The sequence below is a fragment of the Saccopteryx leptura genome, chromosome 1 (assembly GCF_036850995.1).
Source record: "Saccopteryx leptura isolate mSacLep1 chromosome 1, mSacLep1_pri_phased_curated, whole genome shotgun sequence".
In the NCBI taxonomy this organism is placed as follows: domain Eukaryota; kingdom Metazoa; phylum Chordata; class Mammalia; order Chiroptera; family Emballonuridae; genus Saccopteryx; species Saccopteryx leptura.
In genome coordinates this window covers 54,478,306-54,501,176 of record NC_089503.1, presented here as the reverse complement: position 1 = coordinate 54,501,176, position 22,871 = coordinate 54,478,306, and the positions used below count along the sequence as shown (strand labels likewise).

The following is a 22,871-nucleotide window of genomic DNA, read 5'->3' as shown; positions in this document are numbered from 1 at the left end:
ATAACTTAAGATAGATATAACTGCTTTCCCCCAGTCCTCCCCCAGATATAAATGCTTTATTCCATTGATCAAGGTTCAAGTCAAAAGTGACATAAAGTGATGGTGTAGGAACTGATGGAAATATTTCTTTTCTCCCTTTGGTATTAACACTCAATTTAGATGATCATAAACCTATGTATCTATATAAACCATTCTTCTAACCACACAAAAATACTTGTTTTGGGAGTGGTAGCAATCAGGAATGGCCACTGCCATGTCAAGAAATTATGAAGAGAACAATTCCAGGTCATGAGAATTATGTTCAAATTTCTCTTGCAGTCTATCTGCTTTGCCTTTTTTTCCTTAGGAGTGCCTGGTTTCACTTGAGTTAGAATTTGTCTCAAAATTCTTATTTCTGCCAAAATATATTTTAGGCTAATATATATTTTTATTCAACAGCTACCAAGAGGAGCCTCTTTTCATGTCATAAGAATTGCAAGGGATCTACAAAGCATATTTAGTGGAAGCCCTGAGTGTTGGGTACGCAAAACTCAGTAATGCAAATTAATAGCTTAAACTTTGGTTGCTGAGGTATGTACTTTTAAAGAAGGTGATCTTAAATAAACACATTGCTTGTCATGAGTATTTGGGATCCTTGTTAAGTTTTTCTCTTCCCTGCTTTAAATTTCCACTCTTATGTTTTAAATTCACAAAGTGAGACCATTAAACCCTAGACCTCCCATCACGACCCCAGTAAAAGCAGAAGCCCAGGTCCATGCACACTGTCTCTGTCAGGGACCTCATTATGTGGCCCCAGGTGTTCCAAGTAATTTCCAGGTCCTGTCACTTTCAAATAAACCTTATTTCTTTTTTTTTTTTTAATAAATTTTTATTAATGGTAATGGGATGACATTAATAAATCAGGGTACATATATTCAAAGAAAACATGTCTAGGTTACCTTGTCATTAAATTATGTTGCATACCCCTCGCCCAAAGTCAGATTGTCCTTCGCCACCCTCTATCTAGTTCTCTGTGCCCCTCCCCCTCCCCCTAACTCTCCCCCTGTCCTCCCTCCCCCCACCCCTGGTAACCACCACACACTTGTCCATGTCTCTTAGTCTCATTTTTATGTTCCACCAATGTATGGAATCATGTAGTTCTTGTTTTTTTCTGATTTACTTATTTCACTCCTTATAATGTTATCAAGATCCCACCATTTTGCTGTAAATGATCTGATGTCATCATTTCTTATGGCTGAGTAGTATTCCATAGTGTATATGTGCCACATCTTCTTTATCCAGTCTTCTATTGAAGGGCTTTTTGGTTGTTTCCATGTCTTGGCCACTGTGAACAGTGCTGCAATGAACATGGGGCTACATGTGTCTTCACGTATCAATGTTTCTGAGGTTTTGGGGTATATACCCAGTAGAGGGATTGCTGGGTCATAAGGTAGTTCTATTTGCAGTTTTTTGAGGAACCACCATACTTTTCCTCCAAAATGGTTGTACTACTTTACAGTCCCACCAACAGTGGATGAGAGTTCCCTTTTCTCCGCAGCCTCTCCAACATTTGCTATTACCCGTCTTGTTGATAATAGCTAATCTAACAGGGGTGAGGTGGTATCTCATTGTAGTTTTGATTTGCATTTCTCTAATAACTAATGAAGCTGAGCATCTTTTCATATATCTGTTGGCCATTTGTATTTCTTCCTGGGAGAAGTGTCTATTCATGTCCTCTTCCCATTTTTTTATTGGATTGTTTGTTTGTTGTTGAGTTTTATGAGTTCTTTGTAAATTTTGGATATTAGGCCCTTATCTGAGCTGTTGTTTGAAAATATCATTTCCCATTTAGTTGGCTGTCTGTTTATTTTGATATCAGTTTCTCTTGCTGAGCAAAAACTTTTTATTCTGATGTAGTCCCATTCATTTATCTTTGCCTTCACTTCTCTTGCCATTGGAGTCAAGTTCATAAAATGTTCTTTAAAACCCAGGTCCATGATTTTAGTACCTATGTCTTCTTCTATGTACTTTATTGTTTCAGGTCTTATATTTAGGTCTTTGATCCATTTTGAATTAATTTTAGTACACGGGGACAGGCTGTAGTCGAGTTTCATTCTTTTGCATGTGGCTTTCCAGTTTTCCCAACACCATTTGTTGAAGAGGCTTTCTTTTCTCCATTGTGTGTTGTTGGCCCCTTTATCAAAGATTATTTGACCATATATATGTGGTTTTATTTCTGGGCTTTCTATTCTGTTCCATTGGTCTGAGTGTCTATTTTTCTGCCAATACCATGCTGTTTTGATTATCGTGGCCCTGTAATATAGTTTAAAATCAGGTATTGTAATGCCCCCAGCTTCATTCTTTTTCCTTAGGATTGTTTTGGCTATTCGGGGTTTTTTATAGTTCCATATAAATCTGATGATTTTTTGTTCCATTTCTTTAAAAAATCTCATAGGAATTTTGATGGGAATTGCATTAAATTTATATATTGCTTTGGGTAATATGGCCATTTTAATTATATTTATTCTTCCTATCCAAGAACAAGGAATATTTTTCCATCTCATTGTGTCTTTTTCTATTTCTCTTACAATGCCTTGTAGTTTTCGTTATATAGGTCCTTTACATTCTTTGTTATGTTTATTCCTAGGTATTTTTTGTTGTTGTTGCAATCGTGAAGGGGATTATTTTTTTGAGTTTGTTTTCTAATATTTCATTGTTGGCATATAGAAAGGCTATGGACTTTTGTATGTTAATTTTGTATCCTGAGACCTTACTGTATTGGTTTATTGTTTCTAATAATCTTTTTGTGGAGTCCTTCGGGTTTTCGATGTATAGGATCATATCATTAGCAAAAAGTGATACCTTTACTTCTTCTTTTCCGATATGGATGCCTTTTATTTCTTTGTCTTGTCTGATTGCTCTGGCCAGAACTTCTAGCACCATGTTAAATAAGAGTGGAGAGAGTGGACAACCCTGTCTTGTTCTTGATTTAAGGTAGAAAGTCCTCAGTTTTATGCCATTTAATATGATGTTGGCTGATGGTTTATCATATATGGCCTTTATCATGTTGAGATATTTTCCTTCTATACCCATTTTGTTGAGAGTCTTAAACATAAAATTGTGTTGTATTTTATCAAAAGCCTTTTCTGCATCTATTGATAAGATCATGTGGTTTTTGTTCTTTGTTTTGTTGATATGGTGTATTACGTTAACCGTTTTGCGTATGTTGAACCATCCTTGAGATTCTGGGATGAATCCCACTTGATCATGATGTATTATTTTTTTAATATGTTGTTGTATTCAGTTTGCCAGTATTTTGTTTAGTATTTTAGCATCTGTATTCATTAGAGATATTGGTCTGTAGTTTTCTTTCTTTGTGCCATCCTTGCCAGGTTTTGGTATGAGGGTTATGTTGGCCTCATAAAATGTGTTTGGAAGTATTGCTTCTTCTTCAATTTTTTGGAAGACTTTGAGTAGCATAGGAACCAAGTCTTCTTTGAATGTTTGATTGAATTCACTAGTATAACCGTCTGGGCCTGGACTTTTATTTTTGGGGAGGTTTTTAATAGTTTTTTCTATTTCTTCCCTGCTGATTGGTCTGTTTAGGCATTCCGCTTCTTCATGACTCAGTCTAGGAAAGTTGTATTGTTCTAAGAATTTATCCCTTTCTTCTAGATTGTTGTATTTGGTGGCATATAATTTTTCATAGTATTCTACAATAATTCTTTGTATATCTATGATGTCTATGGTGATCTCTCCTCTTTCATTTTGGATTTTATTTATTTGAGTCCTGTGCCTTTTTTCCTTGGTGAGTCTTGCCAAGGGTTTGTCAATTTTGTTGATCTTTTCAAAGAACCAGCTCCTTGTTTTATTGATTTTTTCTATAGTTTTTCTGTTCTCTATTTCATTTATTTCTGCTCTGATTTTTATTATCTCCTTTCTTCGGCTGCTTTTGGGTTGTCTTTGTTCTTCTTTTTCTAGTTCCTTAAGGTGTGAAGTTAAGTGGTTTACTTCGGCTCTCTCTTGTTTGTTCATATAGGCCTGAAGTGATATGAACTTTCCTCTTATTACTGCTTTTGCTGCATCCCAGAGATTCTGATATGTTGTATTTTCATTTTCATTTGTCTGTATATATCTTTTGATCTCTGTGCTTATTTCTTCTTTGACCCATTCATTTTTTAGAAGTATGTTGTTTAGTTTCCACATTTTTGTGGGTTTTTCCCCCTCTTTTTTGCAGTTGAATTCTAGTTTCAAGGCTTTATGATCAGAAAATATGCTTGGTACAATTTCAATTTTTCTAAATTTGCTGATATTGTCTTTGTGGCCCAACATATGGTCAATTCTTGAGAATGTTCCGTGTACACTAGAGAAAAATGTATACTCTGTCACTTTGGAATGAAGTGTCCTGTAGATGTCTATCATATCCAGGTGTTCTAGTATTTCGTTTAAGGCCACTATATCTTTATTGATTCTCTGTTTGGATGACCGATCTAGAGCCCTCAGCGGTGTATTGAGGTCTCTAAGTATGATTGTATTTTTGTTAGTTTTTGTTTTAAGGTCAATAAGTAGCTGTCTTATATATTTTGGTGCTCCTTGGTTTGGTGCATATATATTAAGGATTGTTATGTCTTCTTGATTCAACTTCCCCTTAATCATTATGAAATGACCATTTTTGTCTCTTAGTACTTTTTCTGTCTTGTAGTCAGCATTGTTAGATATGAGTATTGCTACACCTGCTTTTTTTGGGGTGTTGTTTTCTTGGAGTATTGTTTTCCAGCCTTTCACTTTGAATTTGTTTTTATCTTTGTTGCTTAGATGTGTTTCTTGTAGGCAGCATATAGTTGGATTTTCTTTTTTAATCCATTCTGCTACTCTGTGTCTTTTAGTTGGTAAGTTTAATCCATTTACATTTAGTGTAATTATTGACACTTGTGGGTTCCCTACTGCCATTTTATAAATTGCTTTCTGTTAGTTTTGTATCTTATTTGATTCTTCTCTTTTGTTTTTCTATCATTTGTTTTTGTTTGTTTGTGTTCCGTACTTCTTTCTTCAGTTGCTACCTTTTTTAAGTCAAGTGTTTTTGTGGTGGTTTTTTCAAGGGTGGTTACCATTAAGTAATGAAAAGGGTACCTACCATATTCATTATAGTACCCTATCTTATGAGTATTTCTGCACTTCATCATCCTTTGCTACTGTTAATCTCCATCCTCTCCCCCCTTTTTTTCCTTTGTTGTCACAGTTTAAGTTTGGTTTTATTGTGTTCTTGGTGGAGCTGTTACTTGTGGTGTTGTTTTCTTTTGTTCTTTGAATCTGGTTGGAAAACACCCTTTAGTATTTCCTGGAGTGGGGGCTTTCTGCTGATAAATTCTCTCATCTTTTCTGTATTTGTGAATGTTTTTATATCTCCTTCGTACTTGAAGGATAGCTTTGATGGGTATAGTATTCTTGGCTGAAAGTTCCTCTCTTTCAGAGCTTTAAATATTGGGGTCCACTCTCGTCTAGCTTGTAGAGTTTCTGCTGAGAAATCTGATGATAATCTAATAGGCCTTCTTTTATATTTTGTACTCTTCTTTCCCTAGCTGCCTTGAGAATTTTTTCTTTGTCATTGGTTTGTGTCATCTTTATTATGATGTGCCTTGGAGTGGGTTTGTTGGGGTTAAGAAAACTTGGTGTTCTGTTTGCTTCTTGAATTTGAGGCTTTAGTTCTTTCCACAGGCTTGGGAAATTCTCGTCTATTATTTGTTTGAGTATATTCTCCATTCCATTTTCTTTCTCTTCTCCCTCTGATATACCTATTATTCTTATGTTATTCTTTCTGATGGAGTCAGACAATTCCTGTAGGGCTTTCTCGTTTTTTATTATTTTTGAGTCTCTTTCTTCTTCTCTCTGTTGTGCCTCAAGTTGTTTGTCTTCTATTTCACTAATCCTATCTTCTATCTGGGCTGTTCTGTTAGCTAAGCTTGTTACCTCGTTTTTCAGCTCGTGAATTGAGTTTTTCATTTCTGTTTGATTTGTTTTTATAGTTTCAATTTCCTTGGTAATATATTCTTTGTGATTGTTGAGTTGTTTTCTGATTTCCCTAAATTGCCTTTCTGTGTTTTCTTGTATATCTCTGAGTATTTTTAAGATTTCTATTTTAAATTCTCTGTCATTTAGCTCCAAGGCTTCCAATATATTAAGTCTTTTCTTCATAGATTTTTCCACATCTATTTGTGTTACCTCTCTTTCTCTTGTATCCATAATATTCGATTTCCTCTTTCTTATTGGCATCTGAGGGTGGTCTTGTTGATAGCACTAATTAGAATTAGTAAAGAGTAAAAAGAAAAAAAAAAGAAAAAATTAAAAAAAAAAAAAAAGGTAAAACACCCCACAAAAAAAAAACAGTAATAATTTATTATTTCCCCCTTTTTTCTTTCTTCTCTTTCCCCTCCTCAGGGAAATATCATGATGACCTGTGAATTATATTATGCTAAATGGAACAAAAACTGCCTATAATGGAGGGCCTGATTTAGGGTGAAGAGTTCAAGGGGCAAAAAAAGGGAGTAGGGACCTACTAAATGCAAAAATAAAAATAAAAAAAAATAAGGAAGAAAATCTTAGACAAGCATAAGATGATTTGCTTGTAAGTGATGGTCGTCTAAGAGATATAATGAGAGGGATAAGAGGGAACCAGAAAAAAGGAGAAAAAAAAAGAATAATAAAGAAAAAAATAAATATAATAAGTAAAAATCTGTTGTATTAAGTGGAGCAAAGACTAAATACAATGGAGACCTTGGGTTGGGAGGAATGCTAGTGAGGTAAAAAGCAACGTAAAAAGTACCCAAAATGCCACAAAAATAAACAAACAAACAAACAAAAAACAAAAACAAAAGCAAAAAAGAAAAATAAAACCAAAAAAAAACCTTGAGTCCCAAATTATCTAATTTGTTCGTGATTGAGGATTAAATGGGAGGAAAAGTAAAATGAGAAAAGAAAAAACGAATAGAAAGGAAAAAATAAGAAAAAGAGAAAAACGAAGGAAGAAAAAAAAAAGGAAGAGAAAAAAAAACAAAATAAAGCAAAACAAAAAAAAAACAAAAGAGGAGAGAGTGAGAGTTAAGTGTTTTGGAGTATAACCTTAAAGGAGGGTGAGGATGAAGATAAGAAATAAAATGTAACACTCATGGGTAGTGTAGTTCAAGAAAAGGGAAGCATAAGATGGGCAGAGAATAGAAGGACCGAGGTGGAGGAAATAGAAATAATAATAATAAAGGCAATAAGATAGAAGAAACAAACAACAGCAAAAAAAAAATTAGTAGAACAAGTTGTAAAGTCTGTGGATTTTTCTTGATTTTGAGAGGTTAACTTCTTCCTTTTTCTTTTCTTTCCCTCTTCCTGGTCGGTGACTCTGTACCCCAGGCTCTTCCCCTGTGTCACACTTAGGTAGGGATTTGCAGTTGATGGGATTCTATGGCAATGTCATATAATTGGCTTTAGTCTTGCTGGTAGTCAAGGCTTGTTGGCGTTTGCAGGGTCCAACGATGAGAGAGTTTGCTTTCCTGGAGTCTCTCTCCTAGTCCCCCCTTCCTGAATTAGCAGCCTGGTGATCCAGCTATAAGGCTGCTACTGCTTCTGCCTGGGGAGTAAGAGGCTCAAAGAGCTAGGAAATCCCCACTCTATCCCCACTCAGTGCAAGGCTTTGGGAAAGGCTCTGGCAGTCAGAACCTCCAGTGTAATCAGGCGGGGGTGGGAGTCAATTGTTGTCAAGGTGACTGTTCAGCGCCTAGCATTCAGTTGGACCACTCAACCCAGGCTTTCCACACTTTGTAGCCTGTTTTGGCTGGGAAGAAGAGGCACTACTCTCTGCTTTGAACTAGTGTAGTAAAGATCTTATTATCTGCCAAGTCCCTCTTGTTAGCGTTTATCCCTGAATATGGAGGCTCTATCAATCAGAAGTTGCCCCTGCCCCTTTAGCGAGAGGTACTAAGAAATATCATACCTCTTGTCTTGGATCGCTGAACTGAGAGAGATCTTATCAATTAGAGCCCATGGGTGCGCAGATTTCATGGGTTAAGCTAATTTCAGTGATTGGGTCCGCAGCTGTGCTCCCGAAGGTATTTCAGGCTGCCTGCGCGCCCCTCCCCCAAGCTTGATTGTTAGCTTGAATGGCTGGGTGAGGTGCCCCGCCCACGGAGAGAATCTCCCAAGTAGGGAAGACCGCCCTGGCGCCTCTCCTGCTCGCCCTGCCGCTGGCGGCTGGGGTGCACCGTGTGCAGGATAATGGGGCACCCTGGGTGTGCGGGCCAGTAGGGCGCACCGGGCGCAGGATAATGGGGCACCCTGGGTGTGCGGGCCAGTAGGGCACGCGTGCGAATGGGGTGCTCCAGGCACCGGTGGCTGGGGACTCTCACTCGCAGTGCGCGGGCCGCTGGGAATGTTAGCGGTGCTCGCTCTGCAACCGGACCGGGCGCGCGTCGGCGGCTGCTCGCCACTCCCGAGTGTGGGCCGACTCACCACAGGTGTGCACTCCCTCCGCGGCTTGAATGAACGTCCCTGCGGTAGTTAACTTCCTCCACACCCTCGTCTCTCAGATTCAAGTGATAACAGTCCTTTCGCTTTCAGTTTGTGTGGAACTCCGGAATGCTCCGAGGATAAATTTTTCTGTTTCTAGTTGATAAATTTGTTGTGATTTTGGGGAGATCTGTCGGACGCGCTGCTCACGGCGCCATTTCCGTGACGTCACTTATGTGAAAGTTTTTTGAGGTGCATAATGTAAACCTATTTGTAAGTGTATTTAAAACAATGATAAACTCAAGATTGCAGTATAGGTGCTAGGGTAAATATTTTTCATATAATTAAAACTACCATATTTTGACTGTTTTTTAAAAATGCACATTAATAATGAAGCAGGAATGTTAGCTAAAACTAAATCAGTGACATTAAATTGAAAACTGGAGCTCTCATAACACTTAAGTGTTAATTTGAAAAATGAATGGGAAAAAATACATAGATGCAAAAAAGAAATCTACTTGTTTATGCTTATATTGACTAGAAGTAGTAAAATGGGGCCCTGGCTAATTGGCTCGGTGGTAGAGCATCAGCTCCAGTGTATAGTTGTCCCGGGTTCAATTCTAGTCATGGCACACAGAGAAGCAGACATCTGTTTTTCCACTTGCCCCCCTCTCACTTCTCTCTCTCTCGTTTCTCCTCCTGCAGTCATGACTCTATTGGAGTAAATTGGCCTTGGGTGCTGAAGATGGCTCCATGGCCTCTGCCTCAGGTGCTAAGAATATCTTGGTTGCTGAGCAACTGAGCAACTCCTCAGATGGGCAGACCATTGCCCCTAAGGGGTTTAATGGTTGGATCCTGCTTCGGGCACAAGCAGAGTCTGTCTCTCTGCCTACCCTCTTCTCAATAAAAAAAAGGAAGAAAGAAAAGAAAAATGGGTTATTTTGCTATAGAAATACCTTGCAGGGAAGAGGCAAAAGATGTTAAGACAGTGACAATAACCAAGATGTTTTCTCTTGTCTCTATTCTATAAGATGATTAGTGATCACACTGGCTTGATCATGCTAATGCTGAATCAAACAGATGTGACTCGATGGGACCACAGGAATGGTGTATGATACACTTCTGGATTTCCTTTCTATTCTGCTCCATGTATGTTGTGGCTGTGGTAGGGAATTTGGACTGTTCTACCTTACCTGTTATGAGGATTCCTTGTACAACCCTGTGTTGACCATGCTTTCCTTTAATGAACTTTTCATGTGCCCTAGTACAATCCCTAAAGTGCTCTGCACCTTCTGGTGCCATTTCAAGGAAATCAATTTTGATGGGTGTCTAGTACATATATTCCTTGTTCATAATTTAACAAGGATGGAGTCTAGGATGCTCATACTTATGACCCTGTACTGCTTCAAGGCCATCTCCTACCCTCTGTGCTACTCAACTATCCTCACCAATCATGTCATTGCAAAGGTTGGACTCTCCACCATCCTCAGAGGGGTGTTGCTCATCATGCCCTTCACTTTTCTCATCAAATGAATTTTGTTGTTTATGGGTTGAAAACCCAAAACAAGACAGTATCATAAGGATTCTCTCAGGTTCTAAGGATGCTAAATCCCAAAACATATAAAGAAGACATTTGCTTTGATTAAAATCAGAAGAAAAAATATTTCTTCTGTTTGTTTAGGAAGGGGACTTTCAAAGAATGAGTATCAGACCTTGGCAAGTAAGCATGATCAGTTTATCCCCATTAATTTTTTTTTGCAAAATTTCAAAATTATTTTCATGTTACATCACCCTATTTATGACTTTTCCACCTTCAAGTTTTCTGTATAACTCAGGTCTCAATAATAGCAGTTTCTGGGAAAGAAAAGTACTAATGGAAAGCTGGTGCAATTATTCAGAAAACTGAAACTAGTACAATTAATAATCTGGGTCCAGATGACCCAAATTGTTTTTTTCTTAATTGTGAATGGAATTTCCAATAGATAAATGTGATTTGACTAAAAAAGAATGCACTATATATTATTATTAACCCCAATAAATTTAATAGAAAATAAAAAGAAACATAATACCTAATATTTGACCAGTTCTCACATAGCATCAACCATTCACATAATTGTTTCCTTTTACATAAATGGGTTGTCTGTTTTCTTCAAGATGACTTTCATAGAATGCACAGTTAGGAGGAAGAAGTAAGGCTATTAATAAGAGTTATAAAGCATTATAATAAATATTTCAATAAGTACAAGATTATAATGAACAATAGTTACTTTTCTTTTGAGTTAAGAATGAAACACATATAATTGTTTGAACATTTTCTGTATAATATTCAAGTTGTTTCTAAATTACTATGAAGTTGAGAGACTATGTATAACAATGTTTTTATAGTGTTGTCACAGATAGCATAAGGAAGATAGCTGACTTGGTTGTTGCCCAACTTCCAAGAATTTACATTACTGTTCTATGATGCTGTTAATTTACACTCATTAATATCCATTTTGATTCACCTTCTAATGTTTTTCATTTTATAAACACATAAAACAAATAAACTTTTATCAGAAAACCAAACTTGCATATTTGACTTTTTTTGTTCATCTTGATAACAAAATTTCTTCAGATTACTAATATTCACTATCTTCACTTACTAATCCCAAAATAATTCTTACTCCCTTATGGCTTTCTTGAGAATATCTTTCATTTCATCATATCACTGAGATAGCTTTTGTCAATTTCACAAATGAACTTTATGTTACTAACTCTGTTAGGTCCTTCTTTATGCCCATTTTGCCCTTCCTCTCAACAATACTAAACATAATAGATTAGTTCTTTTGTCTAGAAACACTCCCTTTCCATGACTTCTAGAACACAGTACAAATTCCAGGTTGTTCTTTAATCTCACTGAACACTTCCTATAGGCCCATTTGTTTTTCTTTTCCCTCTGGATTTCTTTCATATCCCCCAGTTCAGCTGTCATTCCTTTATGCACTTACCCTTTAAGCATTCCAGTATAAATAAACATAAATATCATTGTATGCTAATGAATCCCAAACTAATTAATTAACACATTAATAAATTAATTTAAACACTAGAAACCCAGTAAATATAGGAATAATACAATGTAACATTTCGTAATGATTATAGTAACAATTCAACAGTGAAATATAAAATATCTATACTTGTATATGTTTAATATTATAGATACAAACAGGAGAAACTAATAGGAATAGAAAGGGAAATTACCAAATTGACAGTAAAATCAGAGTTGGATATTTTAACATATTCTATCTGTAATGGAAGAACAAAGAGTTAGGAAAATCAAAATGGCTATAGAAGATCTGTTCATAATAAGCAACCTAACCTAGTTGGAATATACAGAAAACACCATCCAACAGCCTTAGAGTTTTATTTCTCAAATAAACATGAAACATTTACCAAAATAAACAATAAGAGAATATAAAGAAGTAATATATCTCAATAAATTTGAAAAGAAAATAAGACACTAGAAATTTTCTCCATGATGTACATGAACTTGTTTTTTCTAAAGTGATTAGAATTTCAAAGATGATGGGGAGGAAAATACAGTGGAACCTTGAGATACGAACAGACCAACATACGAATTTTTTTAAGATACAAGCTGCGACTTGGTCTGTATTTTTGTTCAAGATCCGAGCGAAATTCCAAGATACAAGTCATGATTCGGGAAGCTGCCGCTAGTTGGCACATTGTCACACGGGTCCAGTATCAGCAGTTTGATATACAAGTTGACTGACTTATGAGCTCGGTTACAGAATGAATTAAATTCATATCTCAACATACCACTGTAATACTTTCGAGAATATTTTTTTCACATTTATTTATTTGAGAGAGAGAGAGATTTGTTGTCCTACTTATTTATACCTATTGTATGTGCCCTGAGTGGGGATAAAACTCCCAACCTTAGTGTATCAGGACAGATGCTCTAACCAATTGAACTACCCAGCCAGGGCTTTTCACATATTTTAAAATTATTTTACGTTATTTAATATATGTGGTACTACTTTTATCTATTTTAAATAGATAAAAAATTAGAATCAGGCCCTTGCTGATTAGCTCAGTTGGGTAAGAGCATTGTCCTAAAACAACAAGTTTACGTGTTTGATTCCTGGTCAGGGCACTTACGGAAGCAACCAAAGAATGCACAACTGAGTGGAACAACAAATGAATGCTTCCCTTTCCCCTCTCCTCTCTTTCCCTTCTTCTTTCTAAAAATTAATAAAAATTAAGCTCTGGCCAGATAGCTTGGTTGGTTGGACTGTTGTCTCAGGAGCACAGAGGTTGCCGGTTTGCATTCCCCAGTCAGGGCACAGACAGGAGCAGCTCGATGTTCCCATCTCTCTCTCTTCCTGCCTCTCTCAAAAAAATAAAAATAAAAATAAATTAGAATCGGTTACTTTTTTAAATTATTGCTGTCAACCATGATCATTATTTCAAGGTGTATATATTTATCTAATTGTTTTCTAACAATATATAAATGCAATAAGCCTAAATTTTTGATGACTTTCTTTTCAGGACCACCATAAGATTCATCATTTCCCTCTCTTTTAAAAGTAAGCATTTTAAATCAGGGGTCATGTTTACATATTTCCTAACGTACCCTGGAGAGTAGAAAATTCTCATCAAACACATTGAATAGAGAAATGAAACAATACATAAATTTTAAAAAATCAAAAGATGAATCGTGTGATTTTTTAAAAATTCCCTACTTGTGTTTATAATCTATTTTTTTCACTGAGAAGGGAGAAAGTATTAATAAATATAAATTTGTGATAAATATTAAATTCTACTTTTATTAAAAATAACTTCATTTTCATTCTCTACCTTCCTAAATATGCATGCTAATACATAAACACATATATACACGAGTTTATTAACTTATATATGTATCACTATGTGGTCACTAAGAATGGAAAGTTCTTGCTTTCTTTCTTCTTCCCATTGAGATTAGCTTGATTCCCACACCAACACCTGTGTTTATGATAATTTAAAATATCCCCTTGGGACACATCACACACATTTTCATTTAAAAGCTCAGTTCAATAGTACAAAAAACAAGAAAGTTAGAGGTTCACAGCTACACATGCACCTTTACTTTGGAGTTTTTTTTTTTTTTTAACCAAGATCCTGAACACCTGGACCAGATTTTATTCAGCTCACTGTTTTGCTATCCAGAAACTAAGGTATTGAAGACATAAAAAAGAGAGGAGAGTTGTAGGATTATACTTTGTAGGCAGCAAGATAAAGTGAAGAGGGGATTTAGATACTTATCTACTATTTTTTTTTTAGAAATAAATCTTTGATTTCATTCACACAGTTTGAAGGCAGAAGTGTTGTATGAAATTGGGTGTTCCTGGAAAACATGTGTTTTCCAAAACAGGTCAATAAAACATAGTCTAAGAGCATACTAATAATGACAGTCTTTATTATTTCTCTATCCAAATAGGAAGCATTATTTTAGTATTAGTGGAAATCAAGGGTAAATTACTCCCACGTCAAGGAGAAATAGAATAGAAAATAGTTCTTGACCATTAGACCAATATTCAGATTACTCTTGCTTCTTACCTGTTTCTACCCTATTCCTCAAAATCATGATCTAGTTTCCCTTGATTGTTTTCTAGAGAGACTGAGCTACCACTTTGTTTCATTGATTTTGGGTAGCAAATATTACATGAAGCAAAAAATTCTCATAGGAAAAGAACATGATTCTAAAGGATTGAAGGTGGTTTCATGAAAAAACAGAAGTATTACCTACAGGGCTCAAGAGTGAATACAGATGATATCAAAATTTATTTTATAAGTGGGAATAGTAACACATTAGTTAATACAGTATCACTATTCCAGTAACCCTTCTACATGGTAGAAGACACATTCTTTGCAGAAGAAATTAAATTCTGATGTATCAAAATCTTCAATTTTCAATTAGTGGTACTTATGCTTACCTTAATTTCTCTACTTGTTTTTTTATACATGGACATAGAGTTAAAATGCAATAAAGCTAAGGAAACATACTTGGATAAAAATATAGTATCTTTCTCTCCAATGCAGACAGTTGTTATATAGGTGCAAAAATCATTAAGACACTGAGCTAATATTGTGCACTCTTGTTATAAAACCCTAACTCCAAAAGCTGTGATATTACATTGGGGCCTTCTATTTATAATACAACATATAGACAAAGCAGATATTGACTATCACAGTTAAGTGAGACTGTTCAATATATTAAAGTGGGATAATGATTCTAATTAACAGTTTATATTAAATCATTACAAAATATTGAAAAACTTCTATAAATCTTTTTATGACAACTGTAATTGTGTGTATATATTTTTAAATACAGACATAGCTTTAAATTTATGTATATCTTAATGATATATGCATAACAAAACTGGAAAATATAACATTGACTATAAATATGAATTATGAATTTACCAAGCTAGAGACAGAACCTTGTTGGCAACTTTGAATTTTAAGAAAAAACATTTTTTTGAAATTATAAAGATCCTCTTTTAAGTTTTTATACAAAATGAGTATGAATACACTCCTTCTAATTCCAAAGTTAAACTTTTATTTATTTTTTTATATTTTGTATGTCGCTCGCGCGTAAAAGGGCCGCCCCCCGAGGGCAGTCGGCCCCAGTTATGCGCGAGCAAGTGCTCTGGTGCTGCAGCCTGACAAACAGCGCCACACGCAGGCGCCAAGGGGGCTCAAAGACACCGCGCAAAGTTAAACTTTTGAATAACGAATAAACCAATTATCAAAAAAAGAAAATTTAAAGTTGGCTTAATAAATTGCCATATCCTTTCAGTATAAATTTGAGAATTCCTCATTTCAGAGCTCTCCTTCTGTATTAAAGTAAGAAAATAAATTTAGTGGTTTTTTTTTTTATAATTTGGCATGTTAAGGAACTTTATCCAACTTGACAATGAAACAAATTTGTTGCATTTAACTTATATTGCTCAACACCAAGCATTTCATTTCCCAAAGATAATCTTGACCCAAGTGGTTCTGTTTCTAATTCTCTTTTTCTGATATTAAGATATGCTTCCCAACTCTTTGGTATCCTGTTTACCTAAAGCATGTTTATGTGAATATATTTTTAAACCTTTGTATGTAGTTTTCATCCTAATATACTCTTTTGTACTGCATATATGATTTTTAAATTGTTTAAATTAATAGTGTAAGTAACACGTATTTATTATCAAAATCAACATATTTGTCCTACCTTTGTCATCTTACTTTTTCTTTTCACCTTTTTGTACTTTCTTTGTTACATACTTTATAATGGGAATGCTTTATTTAGTTATCTTTTCTAATTAACTTAAGGAAGACATTCTATATTTTTTCCTTCTTTTATACATCCAAAGTAGTAATATTTAGATTACAATTTAATAACTCCAAAAGTATAGTGTTACTCATTTGTTTATTATTCATTCGTCCATTTATTTATTTATTAAAAAGAACTCCACATTTATTGAGTATATGATATGTACTAGATGATTTGCTAGACACTGGGGATGCAAATATAAATACAAATTGTCCTTAATATCAATAATTTCATTGAATTTTGTAGGAGTCTTACATAAAAATTGATTATTATAGTTCCATGAAGTAAATATAATGAAAGAGAACAATTTTTTGAACAAGTCATCTTACTTCTAATCATGGCTGTAACTACATTATTTTAAAATGACTTAGAGGATGTGTTACTGTAAGGCCAGTGACCATGGCCATGCAGGTTCACATTGGGTTCAGGCAGACGATAAAGGAACTGTGGAGCAGAAAAAATGGTAGGCTATTCCGTTTATTAGATTCTTGCAATAGTGGACGAGTAAGCAGACAAGAAAACCGCTTCCCTGTCTTCCCCTCTCTCTGGGCTTAAAAGCAAACAGACCAGGCAGAGGATTCCTTCTCCAGCAAACAATAGCAAAAAAATGGCCCCTCCCAATGGCAGCAAACAATCCACAATCTACAATCTGCCTCGCTAAGGGCAAGCATCTGCAGCTTTACATAAACTACACACATGTGGTGCTGCACTGTATTCCTACACCAATCATGCAAAATATAACCGAGCAAGCCAAACACAATTGTTTGCCCAACAGTAACTAATGTCACATCCAAGGGACATTTGCATTTTCCTGAAGAAGCTTTTTTTTTGAAGGATGAGTAGAAATTAGCTGGAAGGAGAACACTAAAAGGACTGAAGACTTTGTATCATAAAACTAAGAATACCATTGTGTTGTAAGAAATAGCAACAGAAGAGGACTCTGTCCCTTCCATTTTGATCTTGCAGGGTTCTAATCACACTTCACTGTTACGAAGACAATGACTACTTAAAGGCCAGATGAGCTGCACTGAGGGACCCAGGGGACACTACAATCCAGACTTCTTGTAGAGCATCCAAATGGCAGCCTCAGTCATAGTCTTGCTTGGATATTTATTAGCAGAAACAAACAACTTTAAGAAAGTGAAAGAAGGAAGTTCTCAGGGGATTAGGCAGAGGGTAAGATACATGCTAACTCCAGGGGTTAACAATGTCCCCGTCAATACTATTTATTGACCTATTCATACTGTGTTCACCATGTACTGTATTCAATATGGTCTTCAGAGAAACCCTTAGACTTTTGTCCAGGGAATGAACTTTTATCCAAAGGGCCTCCAGCGTACTCCTAACTTTAGGATCCCACACTTTACATCTAGAGGACTTATCCTTTCCTCTTAGATGCCTCTCCTGAAACTAGAAAAGATATACAGGTGCTCCTATGACAGGTGTAACTCTAAGGTTGTAATGACATGAGCAGAAGCCTTTGAAGAGTATGTTTACTAATATGTTCAACCTGGGCGTCCTTTCTACTTCCAAATTAAGTTACCTTTAGAAAAATCTGAGCTGTCTTCTCTTGGTGTCAGTTTATGATATAAAATTTCCCTGTGACTACACTTCTATCCCTGTGACTATAGTTTCTTAAAAATAAGCAGTTTTATTAATGAAGGATAGAACGACTATTTCCTCTGATGGAACATAGAATTCATTTAGTGGCAGTCAATTTCTTTTAAGATGTTGATTTTTGTAAGAACTCCAAAATCATTGTCAATCTGAGAATATACAAAATTTTAATTTTAACTTAATTTAATATGTCATTTTTATGGGTAACATTTGTTTTTGTGTTCAAATATTTGCCTACTCCAAATATCAAAAAGAATGTGTGCTTTGCATGTCACCTTTAGCTCTAATATTTTTCTAAAATACTTTTTGTGTTTGATGTGATTTAGGGAATAAAATGTGGGTTTTTTTGTCTCACATATTCAATGACCCAGTAATGCTTATTGAAAATAACATTTTTATTTTCTTCACAATTTGCAGTGTTCTCTTTGTCAAAGATTAGATGGTTTAATGTGTAGTTTTATTTTTTGGTTTCTGGACTTTGCATTTTTGGAAAAGCATTTTCATCCATATTTAAAAGAATGGGCAATGTTTTTTTAAAGGAAGTCATATAAAGTTTTTATATGCATAGTTTTAGGAATTAGACAATTGAAGTTAAAATCTATATATTTCATTAAGATACTGCTCTTCTTGAACTCCTGATCTTAAGGACATGAGAAGTCCAAAGAGCCTCAAGAGATTAAGTGAATTACAAAATTAGTTCCGGAATCCTAATGTTCAAACAAATTGGTTGAATTTCCACCACATTAGTTGACAATGCTTCTATAGAAAATCAAATACACCATTTTCTATTTCTGGTAACTACGTGATTATTGAGAAGATGTTTAATGGAAGCCAATTAGGTTGTTTGAAAACTTTGATCACAGAGTTCCTTCCATTCTAGTGAGTAGAAAGTTTATATAAATTTCTTGTTGCTTTGTTATCTAAATGATTATCTGCCATTCTAATCAGCATGAATCTTCCATTAACTTTATTTATTTATTTGCTACTTATTGGGCAGAGGCTACAATAGCTCCAGTTTTTCTCTTCCTTCTTTTACCCTCCTTGTTGGGTGTAAGAGTATAGGGTACCCCCTTGAGGAACTGGTAGAAAGAGGATTCTGACTTCTTTACTGCCTAACAAGCTTTTTAAAACCATAAAGTTAACTCATGACCCTCTAGATTCTAGTGAATTAATTATTTATTCTCCATTACCAAGAAATTTTCTATTATTTGATAATTACAAGATTCTTTATGATTTAGCTCCTGGACAAATGTCTAGTTTATTACCTTTCCCCTTCACACCAGTGAATTCTCATAGACCTCATTGTTTTAATTTCCATATTTTAAAAGTAGATTTCTTATTCTGAGAATCCTTTTAAAAAATGTCTTCTTACAATTTTTTTCCCTTCAAAATAGATATCAAACACTTTTTCTCCAATATAGTCAATAGTCTAGTGCTTAATTAGGGTCTTGCATATACTTTTACTTTAGTTTTTGTTACATTTATTCATTTATTATGATTATTTGTATGTATCTTTCATTGTGTGTGACAGAGACAGAAAGAGAAACAGAGAGAGGGACAGATAGGGACAGAGATGAGAAGCATCAATTCTTTGTTGTGGCACCTTAGTTGTTCATTGATTGTTTTCTCATATGTGCCTTGACCAGGGGACTACAGCAGACCAAGTGATCCCTTACTCAAGCCAGAGACCTTGGGTTCAAGCTGGTGAGCTGTGCTCAAACCAGATGAGTCCATGCTCAAGCTGGTGACCTCAAGGTTTTAAACCTGGGTCCTCTGCTTCCCAGTCCAACATTCTATTCACTGCACCACTGCCTAGTCAGGCTATTTGTATGTATCTTGATCTCTTCATTAAATTCTGAGTTCCTTAAAAAGTGAAAATATATCCAGATCCCCATATTGTCACATTCCAGGTGCTCAATAAATAGTTCTGAAAAATAAACATATTAATAAAAGAATGAAATGCCATTCTTTGTCCCAAATATTTAGTTGACTTGAAAATGAGGTTTTAGTGTAAGTACAGAATTTGGGATTAATTAATTTTGGTCTTGAATGAGAAATAAATTTAATGTATAGTTAGAAATAAAAAATATCCAGTTGTATTTATATTGACTTCCACTATAACCCAGTTATAGTAGGTTACATTGTTAAAGTTATAAACATATAAATCCAAATGGTCAGAGAGCAAAAATGAGAAAATAATAACAATTGAAGGTGTTAACATATTATTAAATGATAAATATTACTAGAGAAACCAGCTTCATCCTCGTTGGGTAGCTCAGTTTGTTAGAGCATCATCTCAATATGTCAAGGTTGTAAGTTTGGTCCCCTGTCAGGGCACATACAAGAGTCAACCAATAAATATAAATAAGTGAACAAACAAATTAATGTTTCTCTCTCACTCTCTTCTTTTCTCTTCTCCCCTCAAATCAATAAATAAATTTTAAAAATTTTTAAAAGAGAAACTAGCATAACTGAGGCAAGTATAGCAGTCCCTTCAGTAAGATATAATAATACCATGCTTACTTTTCTTTTTTTAAATTTTATTTATTGATTTTAGCAAGAAAGGAAGGGAGTGAGAGAGAGAGAAAGGAACATAAATCTGTTCCTGTATGAGTCCTGTCTAGGGATAAAATCAGCAACCTCTGTGCTTAGAGATGATGCTCCAACCAACCAAACCATCTGGCCAGGGCCATGTTTATTTTTCTGGTGTGTGTGTGTGTGTGTGTGTGTGCGCGCGCACACACACACACACGCTTGCACGCACACGTACACTTGTTTTTTATTTTTGCCACAAACACCAAATGATCTCAAAGTGCAATGCCTAAAAATAAAACATAGAGATTGCTTAAAAGATGAAATGACAGAAATTATTTGTTGACATGGACATATTCATTATCCTAACCAATGGTAGCTGCTTTCAGTTATTACTAGAAGTTTTTCTCAGTAGAAATTTAAAATCATTCCTATAAAATGTATGTAGATGAGGTATAACACAAGAGTGAGGTGTCTTAAATGTGAGAAGACTGAGTTGAAAATTTTACTGCATTGTGAAAAAACAAGCCCAATTGAAGAATAAATAATTAAATATTTTAAAATGATTAGAACAGTAATCAAAATAATTTTAAAAAATACTCAGCCATTAATTTACAATAAGAATAAAATTTTAATCCTATCTGTTGGAGAATTCATAAAGTGATTAAAGATCTCTTCTTCAAGTCCACATCAATAGGGAGATATAGATAGTTATTAATAGTTAAATAAGGTATCCTAACAAAAATTTCTTTACAGAAGTCATAACATAATTATACTTAATGTAGTTATACTTTAATATAACTTTATGAGGATGAGAATCACTTTTTTTAAAGAGTGAATGAAAATTATTGTCTGTAATGAGAACTTAGATTGATAAAAATTTGTTGATTAAACAGAATATTTAGCAAATGAGCAACAAATAAACAAAAATGCTACTCCCTGGCACTTCAAAAATATGGTCCTTTGATATTTAAAATGCACTACAAAATTTTAAAACACAGAGTGAGAGGGACATAGTAACTATAAATTATATTTTCTCTTCTCTTTTTCTGACTCTAGAAAAAGCCCACATAAATTTTAAGCCTAATTGATCGTGCTAATGTTGAATAAAACAGAACTGAACCCAGCTTCATTTCTTCTTAATGGAGTACCAGGACTTGAAGACATACACATCTGGATTTCCTTCCCATTCTGCTTCATGTATGTTGTGGCTGTGGTAGGGAATTGTGGACTGCTCTATCTCATCCATCAGGAAGACTCACTGCACAAGCCCATGTACTACTTCTTGGCCATGCTTTCTCTTACTGACCTTGTCATGTGCTCTAGTACAATCCCTAAAGCCCTCTGCATCTTTTGGTTTCATCTCAAGAAAATTGGCTTTGATGAATGCCTGGTCCAGATGTTCTTTATCCACACCTTCACAGGGATGGAGTCTGGGGTGCTCATGCTTATGGCGTTGGACCACTATGTAGCCATCTGTTACCCTCTGCACTATTTAACTATCCTCACCAATCCAGTCATTGCAAAGGTTGGGTTTGTTACATTCTTGAGAGGGGTGTTGCTCATTATTCCCTTCATTTTCCTCACCAAGCGCCTTCCTTACTGCAGAGGCAATATAATACACCATACCTACTGTGATCACATGTCAGTAGCTAAGTTATCTTGTGGCAATGTCAAAATCAATGCCATCTATGGTCTGATGGTTGCCCTTCTGATTGGAGGTTTTGACATCCTGTGCATCACAGTCTCCTACACCATGATCCTTCAGACAGTGGTCAGCCTCTCCTCGGCAGATGCTCGGCAGAAGGCCTTCAGCACCTGCACTGCCCACATCTGTGCAATTGTTTTCTCCTACAGTCCAGCCTTCTTCTCCTTCTTTTCCCATCGCTTTGGAGGCCATACAGTTCCTCCATCTTGCCATATTATTGTGGCCAATATTTATCTGCTCCTACCTCCTACTATGAATCCTGTTGTCTATGGGGTAAAAACCAAGCAAATACGAGTCTGTATTGTTAGAATCCTTTCAAGTTCTAAAGATACCAAAACCCATAGTGTATAAAAGGAATATTTTTCAGAAAGAGAAGAGCTTTTGGTTAGACAGGAGTTGATAAAATATTTTGGGAAGTACAGGTACTATTTGACCATGGAAATAGAATGGTACATTTCTAAAAACATGCCTTGAGAATCTCAACATCACTGGCCTGCTCACCAACCATTCTATAAATATATTTTTGTTTCTCACTCCTATAAAATATTAGTCTAATAATTAACATTTATTTATTTGAACAAACAACTAATCTACTTATTATTTAAAATAAATAAAGTGAAAAAATATATAAATGTTTTTAAATAGTAATTATAATTTACAGAATGAGAGCCAGTTGTTAATTTCCCCTGAAACATATATATATATATATATATATATGTATTTTTCTGAAGTGAGAAGCAGGGAGACAGAGAGACAGACATCTGCATGCACTGGACTGAGATCCACACAGCAAACCCACTAGGGGGCAATGTTCTGCCCATCTGGGGTCATTACTCCCTTGCAATTAGAGACATTCTAGTACCTGAGGTGGAGGCCATGGAGCTATCGTCAGTGCTCAGGCCAACTTTGCTCCAGTGGAGCCTTGGCTGCAAGAGGGGAAGAGAGAGCTAGAAAGAAAGGAGAGGGGATGGGTGGAAAAGCAGATAGGTGCTTTTCCTGTGTGCCCTGGTTGATAATCAAACCTGGGACTTCCACATGCTGGGCCAATGCTCTACCACTGAGTCAACCGGACAGGGCCTATACTATATATTTTTAAAAATTACTGAAATACCTTCTTTCAATGACTTCCTCCTGAAACAGAAACAAGCAAGCCTCCTATGAAATCATTAACATAATAAATTTGAAATC

The 22,871-nt window shown here is 35.3% G+C and overlaps 1 protein-coding gene and 1 non-coding gene across 2 annotated transcripts; one reads left to right on the top strand and one right to left on the bottom strand.

Annotated features, from left to right (window-relative positions):
- Positions 1 to 13,611: 13,611 nt before the first annotated feature.
- Positions 13,612 to 22,168, top strand: OR52N4 (olfactory receptor family 52 subfamily N member 4). The gene is made up of 2 exons (XM_066360615.1): positions 13,612 to 13,682; positions 21,035 to 22,168. Exon 2 carries the CDS (start codon positions 21,075 to 21,077, stop codon positions 22,032 to 22,034), a length of 960 nt encoding a protein of 319 aa, XP_066216712.1. The 5' UTR covers positions 13,612 to 13,682; positions 21,035 to 21,074; the 3' UTR covers positions 22,035 to 22,168.
- LOC136389945 (small nucleolar RNA SNORA76) lies at positions 15,088 to 15,219 on the bottom strand. Its single transcript, XR_010748487.1, has one exon. It is a non-coding gene; the product is annotated as a small nucleolar RNA SNORA76 (small nucleolar RNA).
- Positions 22,169 to 22,871: the final 703 nt, after the last annotated feature.